The following is a 26,186-nucleotide window of genomic DNA, read 5'->3' as shown; positions in this document are numbered from 1 at the left end:
ATTTTGTTGTGGGAGATTGCAGGACAAAAAGATGATCAAGAAATTATGAAAAAAGAAGAATCAATCGTATCTGTACATGGAAACAAACTTCTCACCCTTTCACTCAGCACAATTTTCTCTTGCAATTACAGCAATCACTAGCACAAATTCAGCAAACAAATGAACTTTCCTATTTTGAAAACATAAGCCATTAAAGTATGTTGTCATCTATGAAAGGTCTTTAATTCCGTCTACTACTTCTGTTTAGATGCTGGCCTGTTTTCTGTCACACCTCCCCCTTGGTTAGCCATTAAACACAGCCTTCCCTTCCACTAATGGATTACTACCTCACAGTCTTTTTTTGACACCTGAGATATTGACACTTCTGCTTTATGGAGTGAAAGCCTCCTTGGCACCAAATGCACCTAAAAAAATCTACTGGGATATTGTTCTTGTTTGTTACTTGAAACAAGACCCTAAATGTTCAAAATGGAATGAAATGTCCACAGGAAATCACTATTACTTGGAGACTCCCTGCCTGGGTACACTTGTTTTCATGGTAAGGATTCTGAACCTGTAAGAATTTCATCTGAAAAACTAATGCAGGAGTTTTTTAGTTTTCCTTTGTATTTTTTACAAGTAAGAGGCAAGGTTGATGTAAACTTCCATCATCAATACACTGAAAATTCTGTTTGAGTTCTCTTTCTCAAAACCCCACATTTCTCCTCCTGTTAGCACCTGGGATCACTTTCTCTAATTGGGCAGACCCACTACTAAATTAATATTAATTAGAAATAGTAAGAAATACACAGTAAGTAATAACAGTAAATAACAGTAACCTGAATTAACTAGTAGTAGTAAGAAACACTTCTAAGCCATTCTAGGATCTAGCTATGGCAACATCAGCAAGTGATGGGACTAGGATGCCAGTAGGGGCACTGGGGAGGGAAACAGTTTGATCAGCAGTGTTGATCTCCTGATGCCTACCCTACTTACATGCATTTGAGAGGTTTTATTTCCATTATGGTAATGGTCAGAAAGGCAGCTTTAATGACACTAAAGTAATTCTGTATTAGCAGAGATTAGCTAATATTAATGTCAAAATTAACTTGGGCATTTCCAATACTAACACAAATCACAATAAGCAAAAATAGACCTAAAACAAATACTTGAAATAGCATATAGCTGATTGTAAGTTATGAGTAACTATAAAATTCTCCCTAATTTTATCTAGTAAAACAACATTGCCAAGTAGAAAGAGGAAGGATACTGCTTTTAAAATTTATCAGTTAACCATTATGCTGAGTAAGCAAAACAGATTTTGTGCTTATCCTTTCCATACTTGAATGGTCTGCACTTTAGAGTAACCTCAGTTTAATTTGCAAAAAATGCCTTACCCTTTAACCAGAATATTTTTAATCTAAAGGGAAAATAAACAGTCTATTACATAGCCTTCACCAATGAAATGAAATTGTGGCAGAGCTTCAGGCTTTCATATGTATTGTTTGCACTCCTTTTGCTCTAGTCTTTGCATAAAGCATCTTGAAGTAGAAAATTCAGCAAAAGCAGGTAAAAAACTAATTAAAATATGAGGACAGGGAAACTAAACCTCAGCTGGATTCCTGCTTCTTCCAAAAAGAAAAAATGAGTTGTGCCAAAAATCTGAGTTTAATTTTCAAAGGGGCTTTTCAGTCTGCATGTATTAATCTCAGTTTTGCACCTGCTTCTACACTCAGACATCTCTATCTCTGTTTTCTCTGTGCAATTTGTGGACACAGATGTGGATTTCACAGATAGCATGCAGATGCAAGTGCTAAATTGGAAAAAAAACCCCAAATGCTATGGATCATTGGACTCTCTGTATGAGGCCTTTTAGCATTCTGGTTCAGAATACAGTTTTCATTGATTTCATTCAAGTGCAGAAAATACAGGTATGTGACTCTCATTTTTGAAATAAAAAAGAACTATATATTTGCCTAAGATTAAAAATTTTCAGAATTCTTCTTTCTTAAGTTTGTCTTTTTCACCCCACTGTTAACAAATACAGGTCATCTATTAAAGTAAATTAATTGCATATATTAAGAGTTCTCTTTGTGCATATAATTTGTTTTATATAATTGTTCAACTGTTCTTTTAAGAGAGAGCATGCAATATATAAATAAAACTGTAACTGGTCTCCTAAGGATATCAAGCAGTATATACAAAAAAGTTCAACTACTTTGTGAGCAAATTATGATAAAAAAGAGACTCCAAACTCACTCGTGCATCAGTGACCGCACCACCGTGCCTCCGTAAACGTGAGACTCGTAGAACAGGGTGTATAAGTATGGCAGCAGGGAGTATCTGATCCGAAGAGTAGCACGAGATATCTTGGCAAAAGCATCTCCAAACACAGCTGGGTCTTGTTCCTGTTCAAGAAGAACTTAGATTTGTACTGACCACTGACACAAACTCAGCAGAGAAGCTGTGTGCAATGTAGGGAGAGCTATGGCTGGCATGATGCTATGGAAGTGAGTGCTTAAATAAGAAAAAGTACTTATTTCAAACTATAAGATATATTAAGAACAACATCCATTATTCTCAAATTAGCATTTGTATAAAATTCTTAATTTGAAAAATACCAGTGAGTTAAAAAAAGATCAGGCCCCACCACAACGTATGTGAGCCCTCTGCAACCACCCCTAGCCTTGAGAAGAGAAGGAAGCTGGGCTCCATGCCTGTGCTCAGGAAATTAATTTATCTTGGAGATATAAGCCCTCTCAGACAAAGGAGATGAAACATGGGAAAAAGGGAAGACTGATAATCTGCAGATCAAAGTCAAAAGCATAATTACGTTGGCCATGAATATAAAGACAAATCTACTCAAAAGAGTAAACTTACAAACCTGCTGAAGCAAGTAGGTGTGACCAAAGTCACTGTGTGAGGTACAGAAAACATTTCATCCATTAAGAAACTTGATTTCTCCTCCCATGTGCCCCATTTTAGGATGCCCTGACTGACAGTACCCCCACACATCAGCAGTGCCCCTCACTGGCAGCAATGCTGTCCTGTGAGACAGGGCATGCCCTGTGCCCACCATCGAGAGGGCAGGCTGGAGCAGTCTGTCTGTGTTCATCAGCTGGGCTTGGTCTTACTCCAGCACAGCCTTGGCTCTCCCCTGGGATGGCAGGGAGCATGCAGCCAAGGGCAGTGCTGATATGGGGAAGAGTTACAACTCCTTTAATTCCTCCTGTCAGCCTCTCCAGTGCTAAACAGCCAGCTTACGAATCACATGGCTCCCTCTCTCCTTCATGAAATCTTTCCAGAGTACTCAATTTTCTCATTAAAGATGAAGACTATACAATGAATTCCAAGGATAATGAAACGCAAAAGTAACAGAAGTAGAAAAGCTTTTAATATTATCTAGTGCTTTTCAGACAAGAAAAATATTAATTAAACTGTTTGAAATACCTAATTAATTAGGCAAAGTGGGTATATAAGATTTTATTTTAACACTAACCTAATGTTAATTAAATTCAATACTTAAGTAAAATTTCACTATTATTATGTTTATGCCAGAATTACTCACTAAGAATACTCCCTGCTGACTCTGAGCTCCAGAGCATCCATCTATTATTTCAAAAATTGCACTATATTTTTACCAGTGTTCTGACACTGTACAAACACTGCTTAATTCCACAAAAAAGTCAGAATTCTTAGGTGATGCTGAGTCATCCAAAATATCTGTTCATTTCTTTCTGTGAACATAATATTTTAAATGAATTTAAGCAATCCAACAAAACCAAATATATCTCTGACCTTCAGCACCCATCATATAGACCACTACTCTCTTCTTGTTTATTAAATTGTACATATGAGATTGATATCCACTCACCCAGGTCAGACTCTGTTTGCATGCTCACAGAGCCAAGCAACCACATACATGCATATCACTAACTTTAGTGAAGAGGCAAATAGAAAATAAATATTTTACAACAGCAACAGCTAATACCTCACAGACATAAGTTCTCCTACAAAGAAATACCTCAGGGATCTACAGGCTAATTTCTGGTCCTCTTAATGGTAGCACAATAGTTTATTATTCCTGCATTTGCTCAATTGCTGAGCATCCATCATACTTTCATGCCGAGACAAAGGTCTTCCTGGGAGTGCAAATATTGCAGCATTTTGATGATGCAACTTCAAAGAAACTGAAGGTTAGCAAATAACCTGAGCTGTGAGCATTGCACAGACGGATCAGAAGGAAAAAAAACCTAAACATTTCTTGAACAAGCAGAACCATTTCATCACGTTTGCAGATAAACAGAATAATTACAAAGGCTACAAGACCTTCAAACTTCATAGCTAGAAAAAACCTGATACTTCTTGCTGTTTGCCACAAGTCTTTAAGTACTTTTATGATGTTGAAACCAGGACATGGATTTGGACTAAGGCTGCACTTTTTCATTCATCTCATGGGCTCATTAGCCTTTTCTGGTCTTGGTTGTCTCTTGGCTGATAACGATGTCACTATTGGTGCCTCTCCTTGGAATTCTCACATTTTTGTAACTTGCTTTTAAACAGCAAGGATGATGTATAATGATCTCTCTCCCCTCCCTGCAAAACTTGCTGTAATTACAGAAGTATTGAAACAAAAGTTGTAGCAATTAAGGGGGTAGCAAGATACACTGACACTCACTGGCTCTTATATAAAACTTGGGTTTCAGTAGGTAAAAGATGAAACAGATGAATCTTACAAACAGTGTGAGAAGACCAGCATTTCTATGTTATCTTTACTTTACGGATAGGAAAAATTTATATTTCACTGTGTAATTCCTGCTCTTGGTGCAGCACTCCTTTTCACTCACTGCTCTAGTTTACCCAAGAATGGCAGGTTAATTTTGGAGAAAGTAGTACAAATTACTGTCCCACATAACTGTAATCATAGGCTACAGCTTTATGTAACTTTGTTTACTTACGCTGTTTCCCTCTGCATTGTGATTTCTGGAAAACGGATAGAAAGAGCCAACCTGCATCCAGCGCAGGCAGAGTTCGTAGGTAGTGTTGTAGTTAAACCCGCAGATATCAGCACCAATCTAAGGAAAAATAAAATTGTGTTTGTGATTGTCACTGAGGCCCAAAAATGAGAGACTACAGAAATCTACTGATAAAAATAATTTTTGAAAGGAATCCTGTTTCCAATTACTTTATAAGAATGCTCTATAATGACACAAATTTATCTGTGACTGAGGCTGTACTGTCTCCTAGAGCATTAAGTTCACTGTGAAAGATCTGACTGTATTTTAATACTTCTACAAATTCTCCATCCCAACTTGCAAACCCAGAAATATATGAAGTGGCCCTAATCATAACATACATAATACAAAGAGATGGGTTTTGGATGGCATACATTAAGTCAGTCTGAATCTCGCAGTGCTGTTTTTGTTTCTCTTCAGCAGCCAAGACTGACATTTAGCCTTTTAATCTGTAGTTCCTTAGGCTGTGGCTTACTGCTGGCCACCTTAAGTGGCTTGTATCAGAAAACATTTGAGTTAATTTGAAGTGATACTGTGCATAAGCCACCACCTGCCCAGAGGATGCCAGACTTACATAAGGAATGCCAAAGAGGTTGAATTCCAGGATTCCAACGATTGAGCGGCGCAGGTCCTTCCACTGAGAGAAGTTGTCACCGAGCCAGTGACCACCATGCTTCCCACTGCCAACGAACGTGGACCGACTCAGGACAAATGCCCTCTTTCCAGTGGCCTGCTGGACAACACTGCAAAGAAATGCAACAAGATTATCAAAAACCAGAATGGCAAGCAAAACATTTTATAATCAACCTGAGCACTCAGGCACAATTTTATCTGCAAGGGTATTATTCATGAAACAATTATTATTGTAGTCCCTGATCACATGAAAATGCGGCTGCAAATCTGCAAATAAAAGGAAGATTTATGCAGTGGTCAAAACAAAAAAAACAAACAAAGAAACAAAAATAAATCTATCTGTATCTAACTAAACAATTTGTCTCAGGTATTTTTAATCTTCCTAAATAATAATTTGTGTTTAATTTATTCTCAGCAGTGTCTCAAAAGGAATAGTCAAATCATAATTTTCTTTCTATATTTAATTAAGTGTCTGATGAGTTCCTAAAACACAATATGATAGGTATCTTTTTAACACAGGATTTATTTAGAGATTTGTATTCGTAAACAAAGTTCCAATACCCAGGATTTAAAAACATAAAGAACCCCAACAAAACACAAAAACCAAAAAACAAAAACTGCACAAAAATATTAAAATTATAGCTAAACATCTTATAAAAAATAAATAATCAATATAGAAAGCAAACCTGTAATCATCCAAAATGCCACCCCATCTCTGTAGTATTTTCTCTGGTTTCCTGTCAGTTTTGATATATGAGGTTTCATTACAGCATTAGTGGTACAATTAATTTATCTTTGCTTTTTGAAAATAATTTTGCTGCATCACCAGAAAATTAAGGAATGTGCCTTACTTACAAATCTATTACAAAATTCCTTATAAGAGGATCCTCTTCATACATAATTATAAATTGCAGAATTTTATATTGCAGGAACTCAAATTCCACTCTGCTTTAATATAATATGGGCAACACAATTTAGATTCTCTGGGAAATTCTAGCATGAAATATTAGTCATGTTGTTCACCATCTCCTTCTTTCTTCCTTTTCTTAATGAGATTTCATCAAGAGTTCTTTCACCCATATTCATAATGGCCTAGTGTTTGCTCGTGGTCTATAATGGCACAGAGACTTTAAAGTGCTTCAACACTTGCAAAAGCCCAGCAGCTTTCTTGGAAGACTGAATGTATCAACCTTACCACGAGGGACCTGCTGGTTCTGATTCGCAGGTGCACTGTTAGGCCAATAACTGCACAATACTCTGTGTGCTTTGTATAGATGTTATTTTGGACCCTTTCATGGATGTCTTGAGCAGGAGTGCTCTCCTCTGGCTGTCTTTGGCTCCATTTGCAAATACAGGTGCTAATGAGAGCAATATCAGATCAACTCAACTATGATCCAGATCTGCATAAACAATTTGTAACAAGTAATTTATTGAATAATTTCAGTCTTTCATGAAACACTGCAGAACAGGTCCTAATGTTGTCAAATGCATTTGTTGATATAAATTATCTACAGAATATCATGTGCAAATAACTCTTGGCATTTAGCTATGCACAAACTGATTGCTGCTAGTTTATGTATTCAAATTCAAGCCGTTTGACATAGGCCAGATGACACATTTCCTATTCTCTGTCTGCCTTAGAATAATTCTTAGAATTGTTTTTTTCATACGATTATGAAGTTGTCATTCATTTTCATCCAATATCCTGTAATTGATGCTGGGTACTAAATATTCCTGTCAGTAATTTCATTTCATATATTTTTTGTGAAGAGTGATTGCAGAAAGGATATACAACCAGCCTTGAAAAGAAATGTACTTGAGAAACCCAAATGAATATTTACAAAAAATACTTCACCAAAGTTTCCCAGTTTTGCAGCAAAATCAACCTCTGCATATACTTTTGGTTGTCATCTCCACATTTGGCCAAGCAAAATAAGTTTGTTGGGAGGATCTCTTCAATGACTGGGAAATAGGGGCCCAAAAACCATGGTAAGAAGTCCAGGGTTCAAGGGCTTCCTGTTCTTTCTCTCAAAAGCTGAACTGTGCTTCAGCCAGGCCCATAAGAGCTGGCCAACTACTTCTGATTTTTCCCAGGGCTTCCTTTGCCCTGGACTTGGCATATAAAGTAGAAATGCATAAACAGCAGAATTAGCTCACTTAACCATGTCCTCTGGATGCTATCAGAATCCAGCTTCTAAAAATGAGTGCTAAATGCTGAAATAGGCCACACATGGACCCCTGCTTTGGCTCTTCCATTGTGTTATTAAATTTCCTAGTGTTTTAGCTCAATCCCTGCTGGAAAAGGCATGATTTGCCCATTTCATTTAATCCAACAGCTAGCTTTCCACAGCAACAGTCTGCCTGCGTAAGCTGGCTCTGAGTGCTTCCCAGCTGCAAAATGAGTTTTACAGTAGCTGACAGCAACTGTGCTGCAATGCAGCTCTAACCTCCCGAACCAACTGAGCCCCAAGCCAATTTGCAAAACACGGCCTGCCAGGAGCCAGAGGCAGCTCCAGAAGCAGCCAGGGGACCTGTACAGTTTGGATTCTCCATTGACAGTGACAGAAACTCCTCTACCACAATAGTGAAGGGACAGATAAATACCCCTGACACCACACAAGGCTGTTTCTGCTGCAAGCGCTCATGAGAAGCTCTAACAGAGCACAGGAGAATCTTGCTCTAGATAAACAAAAGCAGTAGCTGAAAACTTGGGCCCTACACACACATCCTGATTTAGCTGAGGAAAGTAAAATTAGAAAGGATTCTGTTTCTTTTTACAAGGTTCTATTTTCCTTGAAACTTCTTACTACTAAATGGCAAACAATAAAATGAAACATGGGTCTGTTTCTTATTAAATACTATTACAGATTTTCCAGCTAACATCAGTGGCTTTTAAAATGCATTTTTATCACTTGGAATCTGATTAGAAATATTTAGAAAACTTACTTGAAAGTTGGTTCTGTCTGTGACCAGCCAAAGAGAGAGTGTGTGTTGTAATGGTCTCCAAGGTAAGTCTTGGAGTCAGGACACAGGGTCTTTTCCGCCAGGGAACGATCAGAGATGCCTGAGAATGATAAAATCATTCTGTAAAATCATATACATCACAATTCAAATGTCTTCAAATTTCTACACATTTAGGGGTGAAAACACCAAAAGGTTTGGGAAGGAGAAAAGCTGAAGCGCTGGACCAGCACTCATTTGAGGTTAGCACATAGTTACAAATACTTGTTTGCAGGCAGGCACGTGCCCTTTGAGAGGGGAAAGGATTGAGTAAACACTGATAATTATTTTCAAGTTCTATGCCCAGAAATTCAAAACATCTGTATAGGTGTCATGTATTCAGTAAGTAATAGTCAGAAAGAAAATTTCTGCTTTGCTGAATTAAGAATATATTCTTTTACACAACAACAAGTTTTAGTTAACAGCAAAAATATTGCATAGACACTGCCTGGTTCTTTGATCCCATATCAAAGAAATTCTGGCAAAACCCATTTGGTGCTAAAAAATTTCCATCCTCTTCAGGTTATCACCATAAAATGCCACATGAAGTTCAGCAGGGCAGGGCAGATAGTTTATACATTTCTTGGGGGTTAGGTTTCTGTCCTTTTGTTCCTTTTTACTTGTAAGGGAATTTTTTCCCATAAGTTGCTAGAAAACACTAACGACTACATACTTAATAAATTATAAAAAGTTAATTTTAAGGAAGTCAGATAAAGCATGGAATAATGTCTGCTTGCACAGCAATAAGGAACTTGTGGTCACATCTGCTTGCTTGTGGTTATGCCCATCCGCACAAAAAATAAGAAACCTGTGTATATTTGCTTGCATAGAACAAAAATTAAGCAAATTATGAAAACTATACTAAGCAAATAACTGCAGATATATAAACAGCTGATAAGTACACATGCAGAAAGAAAAGGTCAAGAAAAAGACTGAGGAAGACAGCGAGCCTTCATTTAAAAGACCACCGAAAGAGGGCAAATGACCCCCTAGTAACAGCCAACGCCTCCGCAGAAGGTAACCATTGATGTAGAATCAAGGAAACGAAAGAAGATGGCGGATACCGGGAAAACGAAACTCATATAAATAAAAAGGTGAAACTAATGCTAATGCATCATTGGTGGAGCAGTGACCCCCCTGGCACACCCAGCGCTGTTTGCTTGCTGCTTTTTCTATTAATAAATAATCATTGGAGAGAGATCATAATTTCTAGTGAATTTATAACATAAAGCAAAGCCTCTCCTCCATCCCTTCCCGTCTGGGCACTGGGATTGGCTGCCCCAGGGGTTTTTAGAACCAAGGCCTCTCCTCCATCCCTGCCTGTTCGGGCCCAGCCGCCATTCCCGCGTGCTCCCCTCCCCACAGTGCCCCCTGCAGGCGCGGGGGAATCACCACACAGGCCCTGCCCGGCCGTGAGCCCACAGCACCCCTGCTGGCCGTGCCCGGAACTGCACCAAGGGAAAGTGTCCACAGCCAGGAAGGGTCCCTGGGTTCCTGCTCTGGTTGGTGTCAATGCTGCAGCTGTTGTTGTTTGTTTGCTTTATCATACACACCAGTAAAGAAATGCTATTCCTATTCTCATATCTTTGCCTGAGAGACCCTCAATTTCAAAATTATAATAACTTCAAGGAGGGGGTTTTACATTTTCCATTCCAAGGGAGGCTCCTGCCTTCCTTAGCAGACACCTGTCTTTCAAACCAAGATAACATTGTATTTATTTTTAGAGATGGAGTTGCAAATGCAATAAAATTGTCTCAAAAAAAAGAAAAAAGAATTCTCAAAAATCCTTTGTATTCATGCTTAATTAGGTGCATGCATTATTGTAAATATTTCTCCAAGAACAAGCAATCTCCCTGCCTAATCACACTTCCTGTATGGTTGCAGTTCATTATCACAATTTCTCTGTACTTGAAACTCCATTAGCCTCTCAATCCTGCTGTGCCACTACAGCTACAATCCTTGTGTTTGGATCTTTAGACACAAAGACTCCAATGTGTGCGATCTACATCAAAAATAATTTATAGGCAATTTCCAAGTAACTTTGACCGATATGTCTTTGAAGAAGACTTTGAAAACTTTGAAGTTTCTGAGGAAAGTCATACTTAATGTCCCAGTGGCTCTTGATTATTAGCCCCATAAATTTAAGGTGGGATAGGAGAGAAAATGCTACGACATGAATCATAGGTTCATGTTTCATTCTTATTCTGAGTATTTTGTATTCTGCCTCAGTAATACTGATTATTTTACAATTGCATATTAATCTTCAGTATAAAATGTTTTATAGAAAATTGATTTGAAGGACATCTGGCTTTAGAAGTTCAAACCATGGTTATGTGTAATCATGGTTATAAAATTTAGAAAGGAGGTTGAAGGCTACACTGGCAAAAAGCCTGAGGGTCTGAGACTGGGACTTGCACAAGTGAAACGACCTAAGACAATAGTGAGTTCCCAGAGCTCTGCTAACCCCAGGGAGGTCCAAATGTATTACTAGACTAAACAGTTTAGGTCACCTCTCATACCTACATAAGTTGAGGGCTTGGACAGCTAGGAACAGGCACCTATTCTATAAAGTGGAAAGCCCTTAAAAACTGGTTCAAAATAGATTCCCTACATGCTGGGATGTAATGCTTAGGGATCCTGGCTGCAGAAGGGAGACCAATACCAGGGAAGTCTCTGGGAAGACCTTAGAGCAGCCTGGTCTGGTATCCCTGCCCATGGTAGGGGGGTGGAACAAGACGGTTTTGAAGGTCCCTTCAATGGTTCTATGATATCATTCTAACACTGAGACACAAGTAGAAGTAGGGGCATATGTGCATGAGTCAAGTCAGAGAAACTGGGCTCAAAACACACCTGTCTTCAGTATCTCTCAGTGTTCTTACATATCACATAGGCCTCTAGGTGTGAGTCCCTTCTAGTAGCTCAGATTTCAATGCTAATCTTCACAAAGCTCAACTGCATGGCTCAGAAGCCACTGCATGAGTTCACTCTCAGTCCTTTATTTGTGAAGAGCTCTGCTCTTTTGGCCAGTTTACCCAGTGTCTCACACCTTTTTTGCAGCTCTGAAGGCTAACAAAAAATGAAGGTAGTTTAAGGCAAAGATGGAAATTCTCATCAGTTCCTGGGCTTTGAACCCCACAGGGTCAGTATGGAGTGGTTACCCCCAAAAAGAGCAAACACCCAAATCATCATTAAAAGCCCTGCTTCTGCTTTCAAAAATTTACAATCACTTTCTAATATGTTGTCATGTTTGTTATGTTTATGTTTCTCTTATATTCAATTTTTTAAAAAAAATTGCAATTTAATAAAGACAATTTAGAAGTTTCATGAGTACAAGAGCCTGAAGGGAAAAAGGGACATTTCCATTACTCCACTGCCAATACTCCAACTCTCAGGTATTATCTTCCTGCTGCATACTAACATTGTTCAGGCAGCTGGGCTGTCCTGGGGAAATGTTGGCTGGATTAACTGCCACACCACTGACAATAATCATAGGTACTCATGACTTCCTGGGAAGAATGAGCATATAATTAACTCAGCTGCTGGAAGAGATTTTCCCATTCCTGTAGGTCTCCCATAGGCTTAGACATTTTAAAACTTATTTTTAGCCCATTTCTAGTAACACAGTGAAAATTTCTTTCCTAAGAGAAAGGAAATGTATTGAACTAAGGCACCAGGGAGATACCATCTCTCTTGTGATGGTTTGTGAGAAGGCAGAAGCTGCCCATCTCTGAGACCAGCAGTGGCAAGGCAGAAGGGTTACTCCATGAGTCTGTAGCTGAGTTACAGTATATAGGTATCGTGCCCTTTTTCTGATGTGGACCAGTTGCTCAGAGAATGGCTGGAAAGGTCCTTTTTCTAGTCCTGTTTCAAGGCAGAACCTTGGACAGAGGAAAGTGATTGCTTTTGATACTTCACCAAAGCTGAGCCACTGGAGTCTTGAACAAATATGTAACTGAGCATCCAGAAGGGGCAGGGAAAGATGGAAAATGAGAGAATGGAATTTTTTTCCCCCTAAAATATAGCCTATCCAGGTTTAAAACAAAACAAACCAGAAAACCAAAGAAACAAACAAAAAAAACCTCCCCAATGAAATTATAATATTATTATTGTTATAAAATATAATATAATATTATATAAAATATAAATGAAAATTATAATATTAATAAATATTTCATGGCAATGAAATTATGCTATTATACTTACTAGGAGTGTAAGGAGGGTAATTGAGTTCATTTTCAGAACATCCAGGCATCTGGCCTCTCATGAAATTGGAGGGTTCGTTCATATCCTTTAATAAAGAGAGTAAGATGTGAAAATCTTAATTTTCTTTTTTTTAAAGAAGGGAGGGCAGATATAATGAGACATACAATCCAGATCCCATCGTAGTCAAGGACATCCTTAAGCTCCAGACACAGCTGGGTCCACCATTCCACTGTCCTGGGGTTGGTGTAGTCAGGAAACACAGAATCGCCAGGAGGCCAGGCCTAAGGGTTACATACGGAAATCCCGGTTATTTTCTCATTTCTATTACACTGCTGCTTTATTGTTTTGAAGCAGCACTAGACAAAATACATCACAAAATTTAAAAACCCACCTGCCCAACAGCAGGAGTCACACCATCAGAGTTGTTCACCCACACTCCCATTTCCTGGCCGAGTTCATAAGCTCTGTAAGTGCCTGGCTCCTCATCCTTGGTTATGAAAGGGTCCTGAAAACAGCAATTACACTTCCTTTATTGCAATCCCAGAGGTAACAATTACTCTTCTATTTGTATATTTTAGAAAACTTTGGTTCATGTTCTTAATGCTGATTACAAAAATATTGGAAGGAAACAGCATTAAAATTTAATAAGAGTTGAGATCACATAATAATTTAGAAAAAGTCATTAAGGATATGTCATGAGTATTTCTTGTGTAAGGCAAAAGCAATGTGAAATGACTAAATACCCTCATGTTTATTTTTTATGAGACTTTCTATGTTCAAATTACTTCAGAGAGGCACTGGATTTTACTCCCCCTCCACCAAGGTCTCTGCTCTTGACTGGGTGCAATGCTGGGCATTCCCACACTTGAGCACCTCTGGGTTTCCTCCACGGCAATCCTTATTCCAGCTGCCTCAGCATCAACAGCTCAATGCTTGAATAACTATTCAAGAGGCTTGAAGTTAGACACATCTAACCTCAAAAGGGCTCTGATAGCCCTCCATTCCAAACCAGTGTTGGACAAGGATGCTTTATGCCAGTCTGATGCAGAGTAACCCAATTCACACTTGTCTGTGAGGCCTTACACCTCTGTTCTCCCCAGACACCAAGACCACAGCATTTCACACCCCACAGCTTGTCCTTTTCTGCCCCTTTTCACTGCTGCCAGTGATATTGACACCATCAAATTCTCTGCTTCAGGATGACCAGCAGTAGCCACCAAGCTGATCCGAAGTGAGCCTGATCAGCTCCTGGGGATGATCGAGACCCACCCACCATGCAGGAAAGTAATAAAGTTTGGAATACTTTGAGATGTCAGTGAATGAAAAGGTATTCTGCAACTCTTCCCAGCAGTCAGCTGCAACCAAAAGGAGTTAAGTGCATTTTACAATGCATCCCTAATTGGAAGCATCTATCTGCTTTGTGTTTTTTAGAACAGATAAAGCCATTTTAGAAGGGAACTCTTTACTTTCTCCTTAGAAAATCTTACTTCCTCAGGTTCTGCTTTAGGCAAAACTTTACAGATATGAAACACAATGGATAAAAAAAACATTGAAACAATTCTTCCACTCTGTTGTAGCATGTGTAATAATTTATGTGAACATTCATCAAAATATGACAGAAGTCTAACTAATAAATGTCTTGAGAAGAAAAAAGTATCAGACCCCAAATGGTAAGTTGCTTTAAAGGTTTGTTTAAATCTCATTTAAATACCCGAATTAATTGCTTGATTTACTTGTGAGCCCTCCAATAGCTACAGCTCTGGTGAGGGAAGTATATTCTTCCATGCCTCAGCAACAGCTACAGCTAAATCCCTACTTCAAGTGTGAAATTCTGTTTAACTTCATCTAGCTCTAGTGTCACCTCCATAAGGACTATAACTGTCCATTACATTTTTAACTTCTTCAATAGTCCAACTTTGCAAAAGAGAAAACTGTCCATCTGCAATAATTATCTTATAATTGTGGTAAAGATGCCTCTCAAGGGACTTGAAGGCTAGAAGTCATCAGCTTAATTAGCTACTCCTAATCCAAACTTATAGTTCCCTTCAGCTGAAAGGTTATTCCAGTGCATAAATCTAATACATTATGCAGGCTTAGTATTGCCCTAAAGAAAACAAAACCTCTCTATGCATGCAGGGGTTGTTTGTGGGGAAGGAGTTACATGCCTGTTAAACCTTCACTCATCTTTTTAGTATTTTGGGGAAGAAGTGCTGAGCATCCTTAACTCCAGCTGACTGCCTAAAGACCTGAGAGCAGCCATCATGTACCCAGACTGATGCACTTCCACCTGTGGCCCCAACCCAAACATATATTTTGATGCACATCCATAAAAACTCATCTCTGGAAATTTTTGCCTCTACAGCTCACAAAAATGAACTTAAAAATGGTAAAGACATCAAGCACAGTTTTGAATCATGAGCATGTTGCTTTTGACTTTTAAGTACTTCGTCACTTATGTCATTTCTAGCTGTTTCTATTTTTGGTATGATTTAATAGATGGCATAAAAGGTCTTTCATTAAAGATCCTCTTTAGTAAAAATGTTTAGAATTTTTCAATGCAGTCATTGTTACTTTAGAATTTCTTTGTTTCTAAAGAACATATCTGTTCTGATACAGTTGAAAGGACAGATTGGCTCAGCTTTTGTCCTTTTTTCACAAGTTTGGTTAAAGAACTAGAGCAGAAGACAGGCCTTAGTTTCAGGTTAGTACAAGGATGAAAGAAAGGCTTCCTATCTGGATTCCCATTAGCTCACTGTATTAATTCAGAGTTGCTATATTCCTTGCATTTGTCTAACAGCTGAATTTATATAGCAACACCTCCCTGCACTGCTGCAGAATGTGCCATCTCAGAAAAAGGCTTTAAAAATTTCATTGAAGTTAAACTCATAAGGAAGAATATAGTGCAGCTCACCCACTAAACCAAGACTGCTTGCCTGTAGCTTCATACCCAATAGGAAGTGCAAAACAACTGGAGATAACCAAGCATTAATGAAAAAGAGATGACCACCATGTATTCACTCAAAGGCAAGAGTGGATAGGAAGAGCTACCCCAAACTCCTGGTATTTTGCTCCTATATTAATGTTTTGCAAACTATTTTGAGATAAACCAATAAATAGGCATGAGGTATTTAATGTTACAGCTCTAAGAGATTGGATCATTTTTAGAGCAGTATTGCAGTTACGAGAGCCTAAACTGCCTAAGAATTAGAAAGATCAAACAGTCCTGACAGCAAGTGTGCTCACTACTGCTTAGTTATTTACAATGATGTATCCATTCAATTTGGGTCTATTTTTGTCTTAAAGTTTTTCTCCATCAAAGTGACTTAGTAATCTGTTATATTTAAATGCTGTGCCTTGAACATTCACTGATGGAAACAGATTTCACTGCTGCAACCCCAAGCTTCTCAGAATGGAACCTTCAGGGGAAGGTATCTTTAGGGACAAATTGCTAGCAAGCAGCATTCACTGCATAGACTGCTGTTTCCATTATCAATATGTAATTGATCACTTGGCCTGCATGGGGTTTTTTTGAGATTCCTAGTAGTAAATGGAATTATAGTACACCAAAGCAAAGATTAGGCAAATAATAAAAGGTACTTTTAAAGAAACTATCAGAAAACTCCCAACTAAAAAGAAAATATACTGATATAGCTGTCTATGGTGCTGACTAGCGCATCATCCTCAGTCATATTCACAATTTCACAACAAATTGTGAAGAAGGAATAAGGACAAGGGGAGGCACTTCTGCCTTTATCCATTAACAAGATAATGTGACTTTTAGATGAGGAAACTGCAGTAGCTTTTGCTTATCTTGACTCCAGATACACTAGCACAAATGAAAGAGGAACTGTACCAATTCAGGGCTCTGCTGTTCAGTCTGTGTCTCCATAAGCCTTTGACAAGACCTCCAGGGTAAGAACAGGAACAGGGCCCTTATACTAAAAGGACTGGATTGACAGGGTCTGAACATTGGTGACCTGTCCATTAGGCTGAGGGAGAACACACTTATTTGAATCAGTGTATCGAGAAAGAAAATAGAAGGGTGAGAGATTAGCAGTTGCAGGTAAGGACAATAGTACCCTAATGAAAGAGATAAACTCACCATTTAGGTAGAAAACAGATTACAAAACTACAGTTACAGCAAAAAGTCCTGAGAGGAGCTCTGTGGGATTGTCCCCTCCTCCTTCCCCTGTGGCTGCTGGCTCAGCTCAGCCCAAACCATGAGAGGTATCTGGCCCCAGCAGCTGTCAGTAGCTCAGCTCAGCTTGCAGACAGGCAGCTTTACCCTAATGTTTGCCTTGAATCTGTCCTACTGCAATTTAAAATGCTTTTCTTCCTATCCTGTCCCCAGTGGTTATGGAGAACAAACTGCAGCCTGCTCTGGGGAGTGCAGCCCTCCTACTGCTAAGTTGCTGGGGGACCCTGGAGAGCAAGATCAATGGATTTTATTAAATTTCTTAATCTATTTTCATCTTTACTTAAATTTTGATTAAATTGGTCTCCAGTTTCCTTGCCATCATTAGTGCTCACTTAGCTGTTGTGACAGAGTCATTTTGGCACAAGGACATGTACAAGGAAGTGCTGGAGAGAAACAGCAAATTTTGTTGGAAAAATTTACTGGGAAAAATGGAAAACTCCAATTTTCACTTGTATCAAAATTACAGTAATTTCACAGCCATAAGGCGCACCAGATTATAAGGCGCACTTCTGGGTGTCGGAAAATTTCCAAACTTTGTCCATATATAAGGCGCACTGGACGATAAGGCGCATTCTTTTTTTGCAGCGAGGATCCGTGCGGAACAAAGTAACGAATTAGTAACGGAATCGCACGATCGTGGTGTTTACTGGCAGGTGCTCAATTTGCAAACATTTTTCACAGATCGGTGTAGCCTTTAAACGCAGCCCCAGGCGCACTCCCTGTGCTGTGGGCCCCAGCTCCCTTGCCTGCCCCCGGCGCCGGCTGGGGTGGCTGGCGTGTCTCTTGCGGCTGGCACGGCTCACGTGGCTCTCGTGGCTCTCGCGGCTCTCTCGGCTGGCATGGCTGGCACGGTTCACGCGGCTCTCATGGCTCTCGCGGCTGGCATGGCTCTTGCGGTTCTTGCGGCTGGCACAGCTCATGCGGCTCTCGTGGTTCTCGCGGCTGGCGCGGCTCTTGCGGTTGGCATGGCTGGCGTGGCTCTCACGGTTGGCACAGCTCACGCGGCTCTCGTGGCTCTTGTGGCTCACGCGGCTCTCGTGGCTCTCGCAGCTGGTGCGGCTCACGCGGTTCTTGTGGCTCTCACAGCTGGCGCGGCTCACGCAGCTCTCACGGCTCATGCGGTTGGCGTGGTTCTCGTGGCTGGCGCGGCTCTCGCGGCTGGCGTGGCTCTTGCCGCTGGCACGGCTCACGCGGCTCCCATGGTTCTCACGGCTCACGTGGCTCTCGTGGCTCTCACGGCTGGCACGGCTCTCGCGGCTGGCGCAGCTCTCACAGTTTGTGGTTCGGCTCGCGGCTCGGCTTGCGGCTCTTGCGGCTGGCACAGCTCAGGAGGCTCTCATGGTTCACAGCTTGGTTCACGGCTCGGACTTCTGGGTTGGCAAATTTCTGAACTTGTGCATGCATAACGCGCACCGGATTAGAAGGTGTACTTCCAGGTTTCAATCAAAATTTTAGTCAAAAGGGTGCGCCTTATAGTCATGAAATTACTGTAGTTCATTTGGCCATATGCCAATATTGGTTAGAGGTTGAACATACATTTTCCACAAATTTGCATACAGGTAATCATCTCTAACACTAAACTTAAGATAAAAAGTAAGTACACGGAAACTCGAATTGTAGTTAATAGCTTTCAGAATGATTAGGAATAGGGGTTTTTTCCGCTATTTAGCTATTTTTGTATGTGTATTAAATTAATTTGTTCATTTCAGGGAAAGAATTGCATAAAAGCAATCTCATGTCAACTCAGGGGCAAAATTTCTCATAACTCAGTGGGGGAAAAGTGACAGAGAATTAATGTTTTGGTATAGAGATGATACTGGTAGAGAGATATCAACTAAAGACAACACTTTTAAAAATCAAATCTGTGAGAAATTGTTCTTCAGCTTTTGTCAACATATGAGAAAATGGAAAATCTGCTACATTAGTATACATGTGTTAGCACCTAGGTACTGCTATAAAGACTATGCTGTGAATAGTTCTTATAAATTGAGAAATAGTTAGCAACATTGTTAGTTTACCAGAATCACAACATTGTGCTTTCCATTCTTCTTCAGCTCCTTCATGAACTCTGGCAGACCAGCAAATTTCACTTTATCATAGGTAAAGTCCAGGCGACGTTCCATGTAGTCAATATCATAATGTTGGACATCCTAAATATTTTTAAAGTAAAAAAATTACATCAATACTTCGTCCAGCTCTGGAGTACTCAGACAGGGAAGACTGGATGTGTTGGAGCAAGTCTAGAGGATGGCCACAAAAATGATCAGAAGGGCTGGAGCACCTCTGCTATGAGGACAGGCTGAGACAGACAGGGCTGTTCAGCCTGGAGAAGAAAAGGCTCTGGGGAGAACTTACTGAAGTCTTTAAATATCTAGAGGGGGCTTGTAAGAAAGTTGGAGTCAGACTTTTTGATAGGGTCTGTAACAATAGGACGAGGGATGATGGCTGTAAGCTAAAGGAGTGTAGATTCAGACTAGATATATAAAGGAAGGAATTTTTTTACAATGGTTGCACAGGTAGATGGTGAATGTCCCATCCCTAGAGACATTCAAGATTAAGCTGGATGGGACTCTGAGCAGCTTGATTTAGTTGAAGATGCTCCTCCTCATTGCAGGGGGGGTTGGATTAGGTGGCCTTTAATGGTTTCTTCCAACTCCAACTATTCGGTGATTCTATGACTGAAGTATCTAATACAGAAATCAGAATGTATGCAACTGCATTTCTAAAAGGCAACTAATGTATGTAATGAAACCTAAGAGATTGTCATTGTAATCCTAGCAATGGACTACAAGAAAATGTAGAAGCCCAAGTTTAGCAACTATTTTGCAATGATCTGCATCAGAAGTTTTTTCATTATTTGTTTTTAAAATGCCAGCACTTCATACTGCATAACAACAAATCCACACCAGAATCACTTGCTATGCAGCCAAGAGCAGCACTTAAACATCTTGTTCACAGCCCACTTTAAATGTTCTTTTAAGCATTATGAGGATACTGCATGCAAACCCACTACATAAGACTATGAATTCTCTTTGTAAGGTAAGTATTTTTCCTCCATTATAATTCTATTCACCTCACTTCAGAGTGTAAGATTAGCAGACACAGTGAAGAATTCAAACTTACATATGGGATGTCGTAGCGCTTCATGCGATCCACAGTTTCCTTTAAAACATCCAGGCTGCCGTAGCCCCAGCGGGAGAGCTGGAATCCCAGAGACCAGTAGGCTGGCATGTGTGGGCGTCCAATGGCCTGCAGCAGGAATGAGAAATACGTAAACACAAGGAAGGAGAGGAAAAGAAGTTATTCTGAAACACCAGGAGAGGCCTCCAGATCATTTAAGGCACAAAGCCCAGGGCACAGACATCACACGCCCATTAAATACTCATTCCTGTCTCTGAGTGGCTCTCAGCACAGCATGGTTGGTACCTCTCCTGGTGGATCCTTGCCCTCCACAGAGACTCCAAGAGCACCAACACTGAGCATCACTTCTAAGAACACCCCAGTGGAAGACATGGTGTATAAAAGCTAGGTTAGTGTTAGCTGTGGTCTCAGCCTCTGCACAGCAGCACATGCCTTCACTCACAGGGCACATGCCAGCAGAAATCCAGCATGGATCTTCATGCCACCAGATTCATGACAAGTCCACAAACCCCTTGGTCAACAGAAGGCAAATCTCCAACAACACACAGCAACACAAGCTTTACAAACTTCTCTTGCCACGTCCAGCTGAACTAACTTCTCAAGAGTCTGATATTTATTTGAGCTCTCTGAAGTTTTAATCATATTTACACACCAATCTGATGAAAATCAGTTACTTATGGCTGACTACTGTCATTGCTGGCCCACAGCCTTGTGTTGCCAGGCACTGACAACCCTTTTCAAAGCCAGAGTTACTATTTGGTCCTGAAATTTTCAACTGAAACACAAGGTAATGAGTTAAATATGATTTTATAAATATTTGATTTCCACTGTCTGAATGTAATCCATCTGTAAATGGCATGAGGAAACTCAATTGAAAGCACAGGGAAGCAAGGCACTCTGCTCTGCATCTGGTGAGAGCTGCTGTGGTAACCTGGGTGAGCAGTGGGCAATCACGATGTGTCTGTTCTGCAAATAAGCTGAAATCTGGCTTTGTACACACCAGTGTTTTCTGGGGGACATCTCCTGAAATCCTTACTTCAGTTATATCCAATGAAACTAACCTTTGATTTGTATTTCTAACACCTTTGCAGGCAATACATGAAAATCTAGTTGCTAGTAAGCACCCATGACTTATTAATCAGCTGCAGCTATTGTCCCCCTTTGGCTAAATAACAGTTCTTGCCTTATTTCCTTGTGGATCTCCACAGTTAGGAGTTATAATTACGCTAAGAAGTGAAAAACAACAAAACTTGCATATTGGCAGCTAAACCCCATCTACTTTAAATAAATAAAACAAGGCACTTCTGGCAGTCTGTGTCTATTGCATTGCTAAACTCTCTGGAGATGCATTTTACAAAGGCACACCTTCCTATGGGATTTTCTGTAAGAAGAGCCTGGCCTGGGAAAGCAAGGCTGAACTTGAAATTGCTCTAAAATACATCACATGTTAGAGCATCAGTACACGGATGGACAAAGTGCATCAGACAGAAAACCACATGTGGGAGAGAGGCAGAGAAAAGCTGAGGATGTTTTCAATGCCCCTGAGCTTGGAAACACACTGGGTAAATTGCTTTCAAACAAGAAAGGCTCAGGAACACACAGTCAAACATTACAAATTTGGCTACAGTGTGCTTTCACTTGCTGAGGTGCTGCTGTTTCACATAAGCAAAACCATAAGGAGGCCATAACCCCTGGTGAGGTTAATGCCTTGGTGTCTCCAGGTGCAGCACTGGCTGATCAGCACAGCTGCCCTGTACATCTGCTGCTTGTCCTGTCCCACCAGGCTTAACTTTCCTGATCCTCCTCAACACCTACTTCTCCTCCAGTTCAGCTGGAGGCTGGAGTTTTCAGAAGAAGCAAGAGCAGCTCTCAGCAGCATGCTCCAGCCACAGAGGCACTCAGCTTCCCCTGCACACTGCTGTGGGCAGGCACATGCCAAAACTACCTGGTGCTATCCCATCTCCTTGCACATGTCATCAGCTTTTTTCCCAGAATCTGTGGACACACTTGGTCACCCAGACCATCTTTCAAGCTCTGTTGGGGTTTTCCCTGGAGGGCTGAATGGAGTGTGATGGCTCAGTTCTATCTCCCAGACGACTTGTGAGCCAGCACCAAGGTGTCCAACACAGCATGGCAAGCATCAGGGCAAGAAGTCTTCTCTGTCACATCCACACTCAGCATGTTAAGGATAAATTCTGAGTCTCTAATTCTCATCTGAGGAGGCAGCAGAGCTTGTTTTAGATCAGCAAAGACTGCAGGATGAGCTTTGTGAACCCACCATTTTGTGCTTCTAAAGCAGATGCATATTTTGCCCTTGCTTTCTCTACTATAAACAGAGAATGACCTCTAGAAAGAAGGTTAAAAAACAGACCAAAACAAAAGAACTCCCTAATGAAATAAAATGTTTTGTGCACAGGCTTCTCATCTTGGACAAGAGAAATAGGGAAAACTGGCTGATAAATATTAATCCTGCAGCTAAATGCAGAGCCCTGTGCCCTGGCAGGATTTCTGCATGGCATCTGCTGCCTCTTCCCAAGCAGGCTGGGAAATGGGAAAGGGGTGACCAGCCTGGGCAGAGACAGTGGAACTGCTGAGCAGCTCTGCTCTGGGTCCTGTGATACCACGGGTCACTCCTGGCTGGGGAGGACAGTCAGTCTGGAACATTGCCAATAGAATGCATTTCAAGAGCTGGATGGGGATTGGCTTCTTCCACCTATCAAGTATCCAGGTGGAGAGCAGTAGGCTGGAGGAGGAGCTGTGGCCACTGGTGTGTCAGTCAGAGCCCTTCCAAAAGGGCATTTCCCCAGCACTGGAGGTTGCTAGGTTCACCTGCTCACCTTATGGGATGGTGCTGTGTCACTGTAGACCACAGAGTGAGACAGTATTTTGTGACAGCAATCCTTAAGGAGCTTGGGATTACAGCTAAACCAACAGAAAAATATCCACATTGCAAGGAAGATACTAATTTTTTAAAGCAATTAGTTCTCCAGGTTCACCAGGCCAGTGCATCTATGGTGAGCTTAATTGAAACCAGCAGAATATTTGAAGAGGAAGGATGAAAACAAGGCAGCTGGGAAAACAAATGTTCTTTTTTCTAATTATGTTGTGGACTCTCTCTAATGGATCCCCCTGAAGCTTCCTGATAAAGTAACTGACATATGGTACCCACTCACAGATGGATCAGCAGAGGCAGGAATGTAATTTTGCAAACCTGAAAACTCAAGTTGGATTTGATGTATATTTAGGATCTAGTTAATTCATACAGTTGCATTCTGCATACAAATGAACAGAAAGTGCAGCAGCCAGACAAAGCCTGCTTGGCAAAATTGACTCCTATAGAATCAGAAAAGGTAGATGGGATATGGCAGGGAAACTGAGGGAGAAAAATGGAGAAACAGCAAACATGTGGGGTATCCAAAATGAGGGGGGGAAAGAAAGTGCAAAAGTATGGTAGTGCAGAAAGAGTAAAAAAAAAAAATTTAAAAAATCCTGTATTCTGTTCCAGAATTCTTCCTGCACTTGCTTTCCTGGTGTTTAATAAATTCACTGTTAGCTTTTCCATGTTTACCTAACTTAGCATTTTGTGGGTTTTTTTCCACTTTTTCAGAGCCACCTGAGAGCTGATGCATTGAGGAGGCACCCTTGGAAGCATTTTGTGATAAGATTGAAGTTCAGTGCAAACAGGTATATCTAACAGATATAACCTGTGTCTAGGGAGCAGGTGATCTGTATTCATTTTCCCTGTGTTGGATTATTGGACAAAAAATGTTATTAATATTTAAATTAAATTAATTTATTAAAAATAAGCATAAATTATATGAACTAGGTTATAAGTTCTACAGAGAAATCAGGATCCTATTCTGTTAACACTATGACCAAAGACTTTGATGAGAGAGACTCAGCTGCAGAGTTATGCCTATATACCACAGGGGCTGGAGAGAGGTACTGTTTCCTGTGCTCACAAAAGGAGCTGAGATGTCCAGCAATGTAGATTGCTAACTTTATTGAGTTAATTAGCCACACAAAATGATTTCTGAAGCTTGATATTTGCTCCAACTCCCTTTCTTCAGAGAGGAGTTACAGGAGGAAACCATAAAAGCCAGGTGGGCTAAGGCACTGGGTTTAGTGCTTCTGTATAGTTACACAGTGGCTAAATTCCACAGGTCTCCTATGGCCCACGGATCTGTACCCACCTCATCTGCTACGACTGAGGCAAGCAGCTGAGTGCTGTGGGCACCTAGTCAGTTAGAGGGTAACCTTCCCTCTCAGTCTGCTAACAGAGACTAAGATTTGATTTATGAGAGCAAAAAGAAAGCCCCTGCAGCTGCTGAACCATAAAGAAGATGCTCACAACAACAAAAAATTAAGGATTTTTCAACACCAAGATCTTCAAATCTTGATTTTTGCTGCACAAAACAATTATCAGCTGTTTATTCCTTCTTGGGAAATTCAGCTGCAAGACCCTCACTGAATCATATGTGATAAAATCTATGCTCAAGCAGGTTCCCCATGTTACCTCTCCAGTAGGAGAGTGGACTGAGGTCCCTTACACCTGTAACTCAGCCACACTTCTGTCAGGAAGAGGCAAACCAGCAATTTTCTCTCCAAAGAGAATTAGGAGACTTACAGTTTGCTCACTCGTAGCTTGTTACTGGATAATTTGTGATAAAATAACAAATTCATGGCCTTTACCAAGAGCTATTAAATATCTGTTTTTTGAACCCTAACATTCCTGAGTGCCTTGTTATGGAGCTCACACGCTATTGCTCTGCACTGTTGGTCTGTTCTGGAAGGCCACCAGCGGTCTTGGCAATGTTGGCCTGTATTAGGTGTGGCTGCAGAGCCTCACCAGCCTCAGGTCAGTGCCTGAACTCTTTAGCTTGTTACTGCTCTTTCTCACCCTCCTGCAAGCTGAGGTGTTTGCTGTTAAAAGTGAGATTTGTGTTACATAACTGTTCTGCACACCAGACCTCTTCTGCAGTAGGAGAAAAATGTGATCACTGTCATATACAGAGAGCTGTACAGGACAAACTTAGATGTCTCAGCTGTGGCAGGAGCAATACCCCACACAGCTCAGGGGCAGGAGGGAGCAGAAGAATCAGGCTGGAGGCTCCTCCTTCCCACAGGACCCTGCCCAGCACATCCCCTATAGCTGCTGCCACAGCTACAGCTGTATCCTACAGCTCACCTCTGCTCCATGCAGCACACAGCAGAGGGACAGAGGTACCAGCATTTACCTCTGCTCCCTTCTCACACCCTGCCTCGCTCTTGGAGCACATTTAAAGGTATTATCCTTGGCCAGGCTGGCATCCAGGGCCACCACAGCTTTTGCTGGTGCTTGTCCTCACTCCAAGGATGCAGTGGCTCTTGGCAGAGCACACACAATCAACCTTATCACCACACTGAGAGCCAAGAGCCCTGATCTTGGCGTAGCCTGGACCCAGCAGCTCTGGCCAAGAATCCACCCTGGGTGCTGGTGACAACCTGGAGGGGTGTGTGGGAAAACTTGCATACTCCAGAGGCCAAATAAAGAGCTTTGTTACAAAGCTGTCCTAACTCACTGTTTTGTGTGGGGACATGTGAAAGCACAGAGCAGAGCTGTGTTCCTAAACCTCTCACAGAAACAAGCATAGCATAGAGAGGTGGCTCAGACATTGAAGTGGCACTGAAGGCAATGGCTGAAGACATTTGTGAAAGGTGTAAAGCGCTTTGCTCTGGAAACAGCTCCCTTGTTAGCTGTGTGTTGTAACCCAATACCCTACTGCTTTAAGAATGGTATGTCCCTTTAACCCTGTAACCCCTGCAAGACCAATGGACTGACCCCTGCGATGGGATTGGCAAGAAGGCAAGGCTATCCCCTCCCCTTTCCTGACCCTTAAAAACCTGAGCCCTCAAGTGGGACTTTATCCTCCTCCTCTCCCACTCTGCCCACATGGAAGCCTAAGAATAAAACAGAATATCAACCCTGGGATTAAGAGCCTCTGATATCTCATCTGTTCTACATGATACAGCACCCC

At 41.0% G+C, this 26,186-nt stretch overlaps 1 protein-coding gene across 1 annotated transcript in view; it reads right to left on the bottom strand.

The window, feature by feature from the left end:
* The window catches only part of LOC116995179 (sucrase-isomaltase, intestinal-like), a gene marked incomplete at its 5' end in the record, with an annotated part of 57,429 nt that overhangs the window by 14,568 nt on the left and 16,675 nt on the right, over positions 1–26,186 (bottom strand). Inside the window, 9 exons of the mRNA XM_033057585.1 lie at positions 2,239–2,387; positions 4,938–5,054; positions 5,569–5,737; positions 8,574–8,691; positions 12,831–12,915; positions 12,995–13,111; positions 13,222–13,335; positions 19,047–19,178; positions 20,152–20,277. Coding sequence (XP_032913476.1) covers positions 2,239–2,387; positions 4,938–5,054; positions 5,569–5,737; positions 8,574–8,691; positions 12,831–12,915; positions 12,995–13,111; positions 13,222–13,335; positions 19,047–19,178; positions 20,152–20,277 — 1,127 coding nt within the window. The remainder of the gene's footprint in view (positions 1–2,238; positions 2,388–4,937; positions 5,055–5,568; positions 5,738–8,573; positions 8,692–12,830; positions 12,916–12,994; positions 13,112–13,221; positions 13,336–19,046; positions 19,179–20,151; positions 20,278–26,186) is intronic.

This window comes from Catharus ustulatus, chromosome 4 (genome assembly GCF_009819885.2).
Source record: "Catharus ustulatus isolate bCatUst1 chromosome 4, bCatUst1.pri.v2, whole genome shotgun sequence".
Lineage (NCBI taxonomy): Eukaryota > Metazoa > Chordata > Aves > Passeriformes > Turdidae > Catharus > Catharus ustulatus.
Note: the sequence above shows the minus strand (reverse complement) of the source record. Positions and strands in the feature narration are given on the sequence as shown.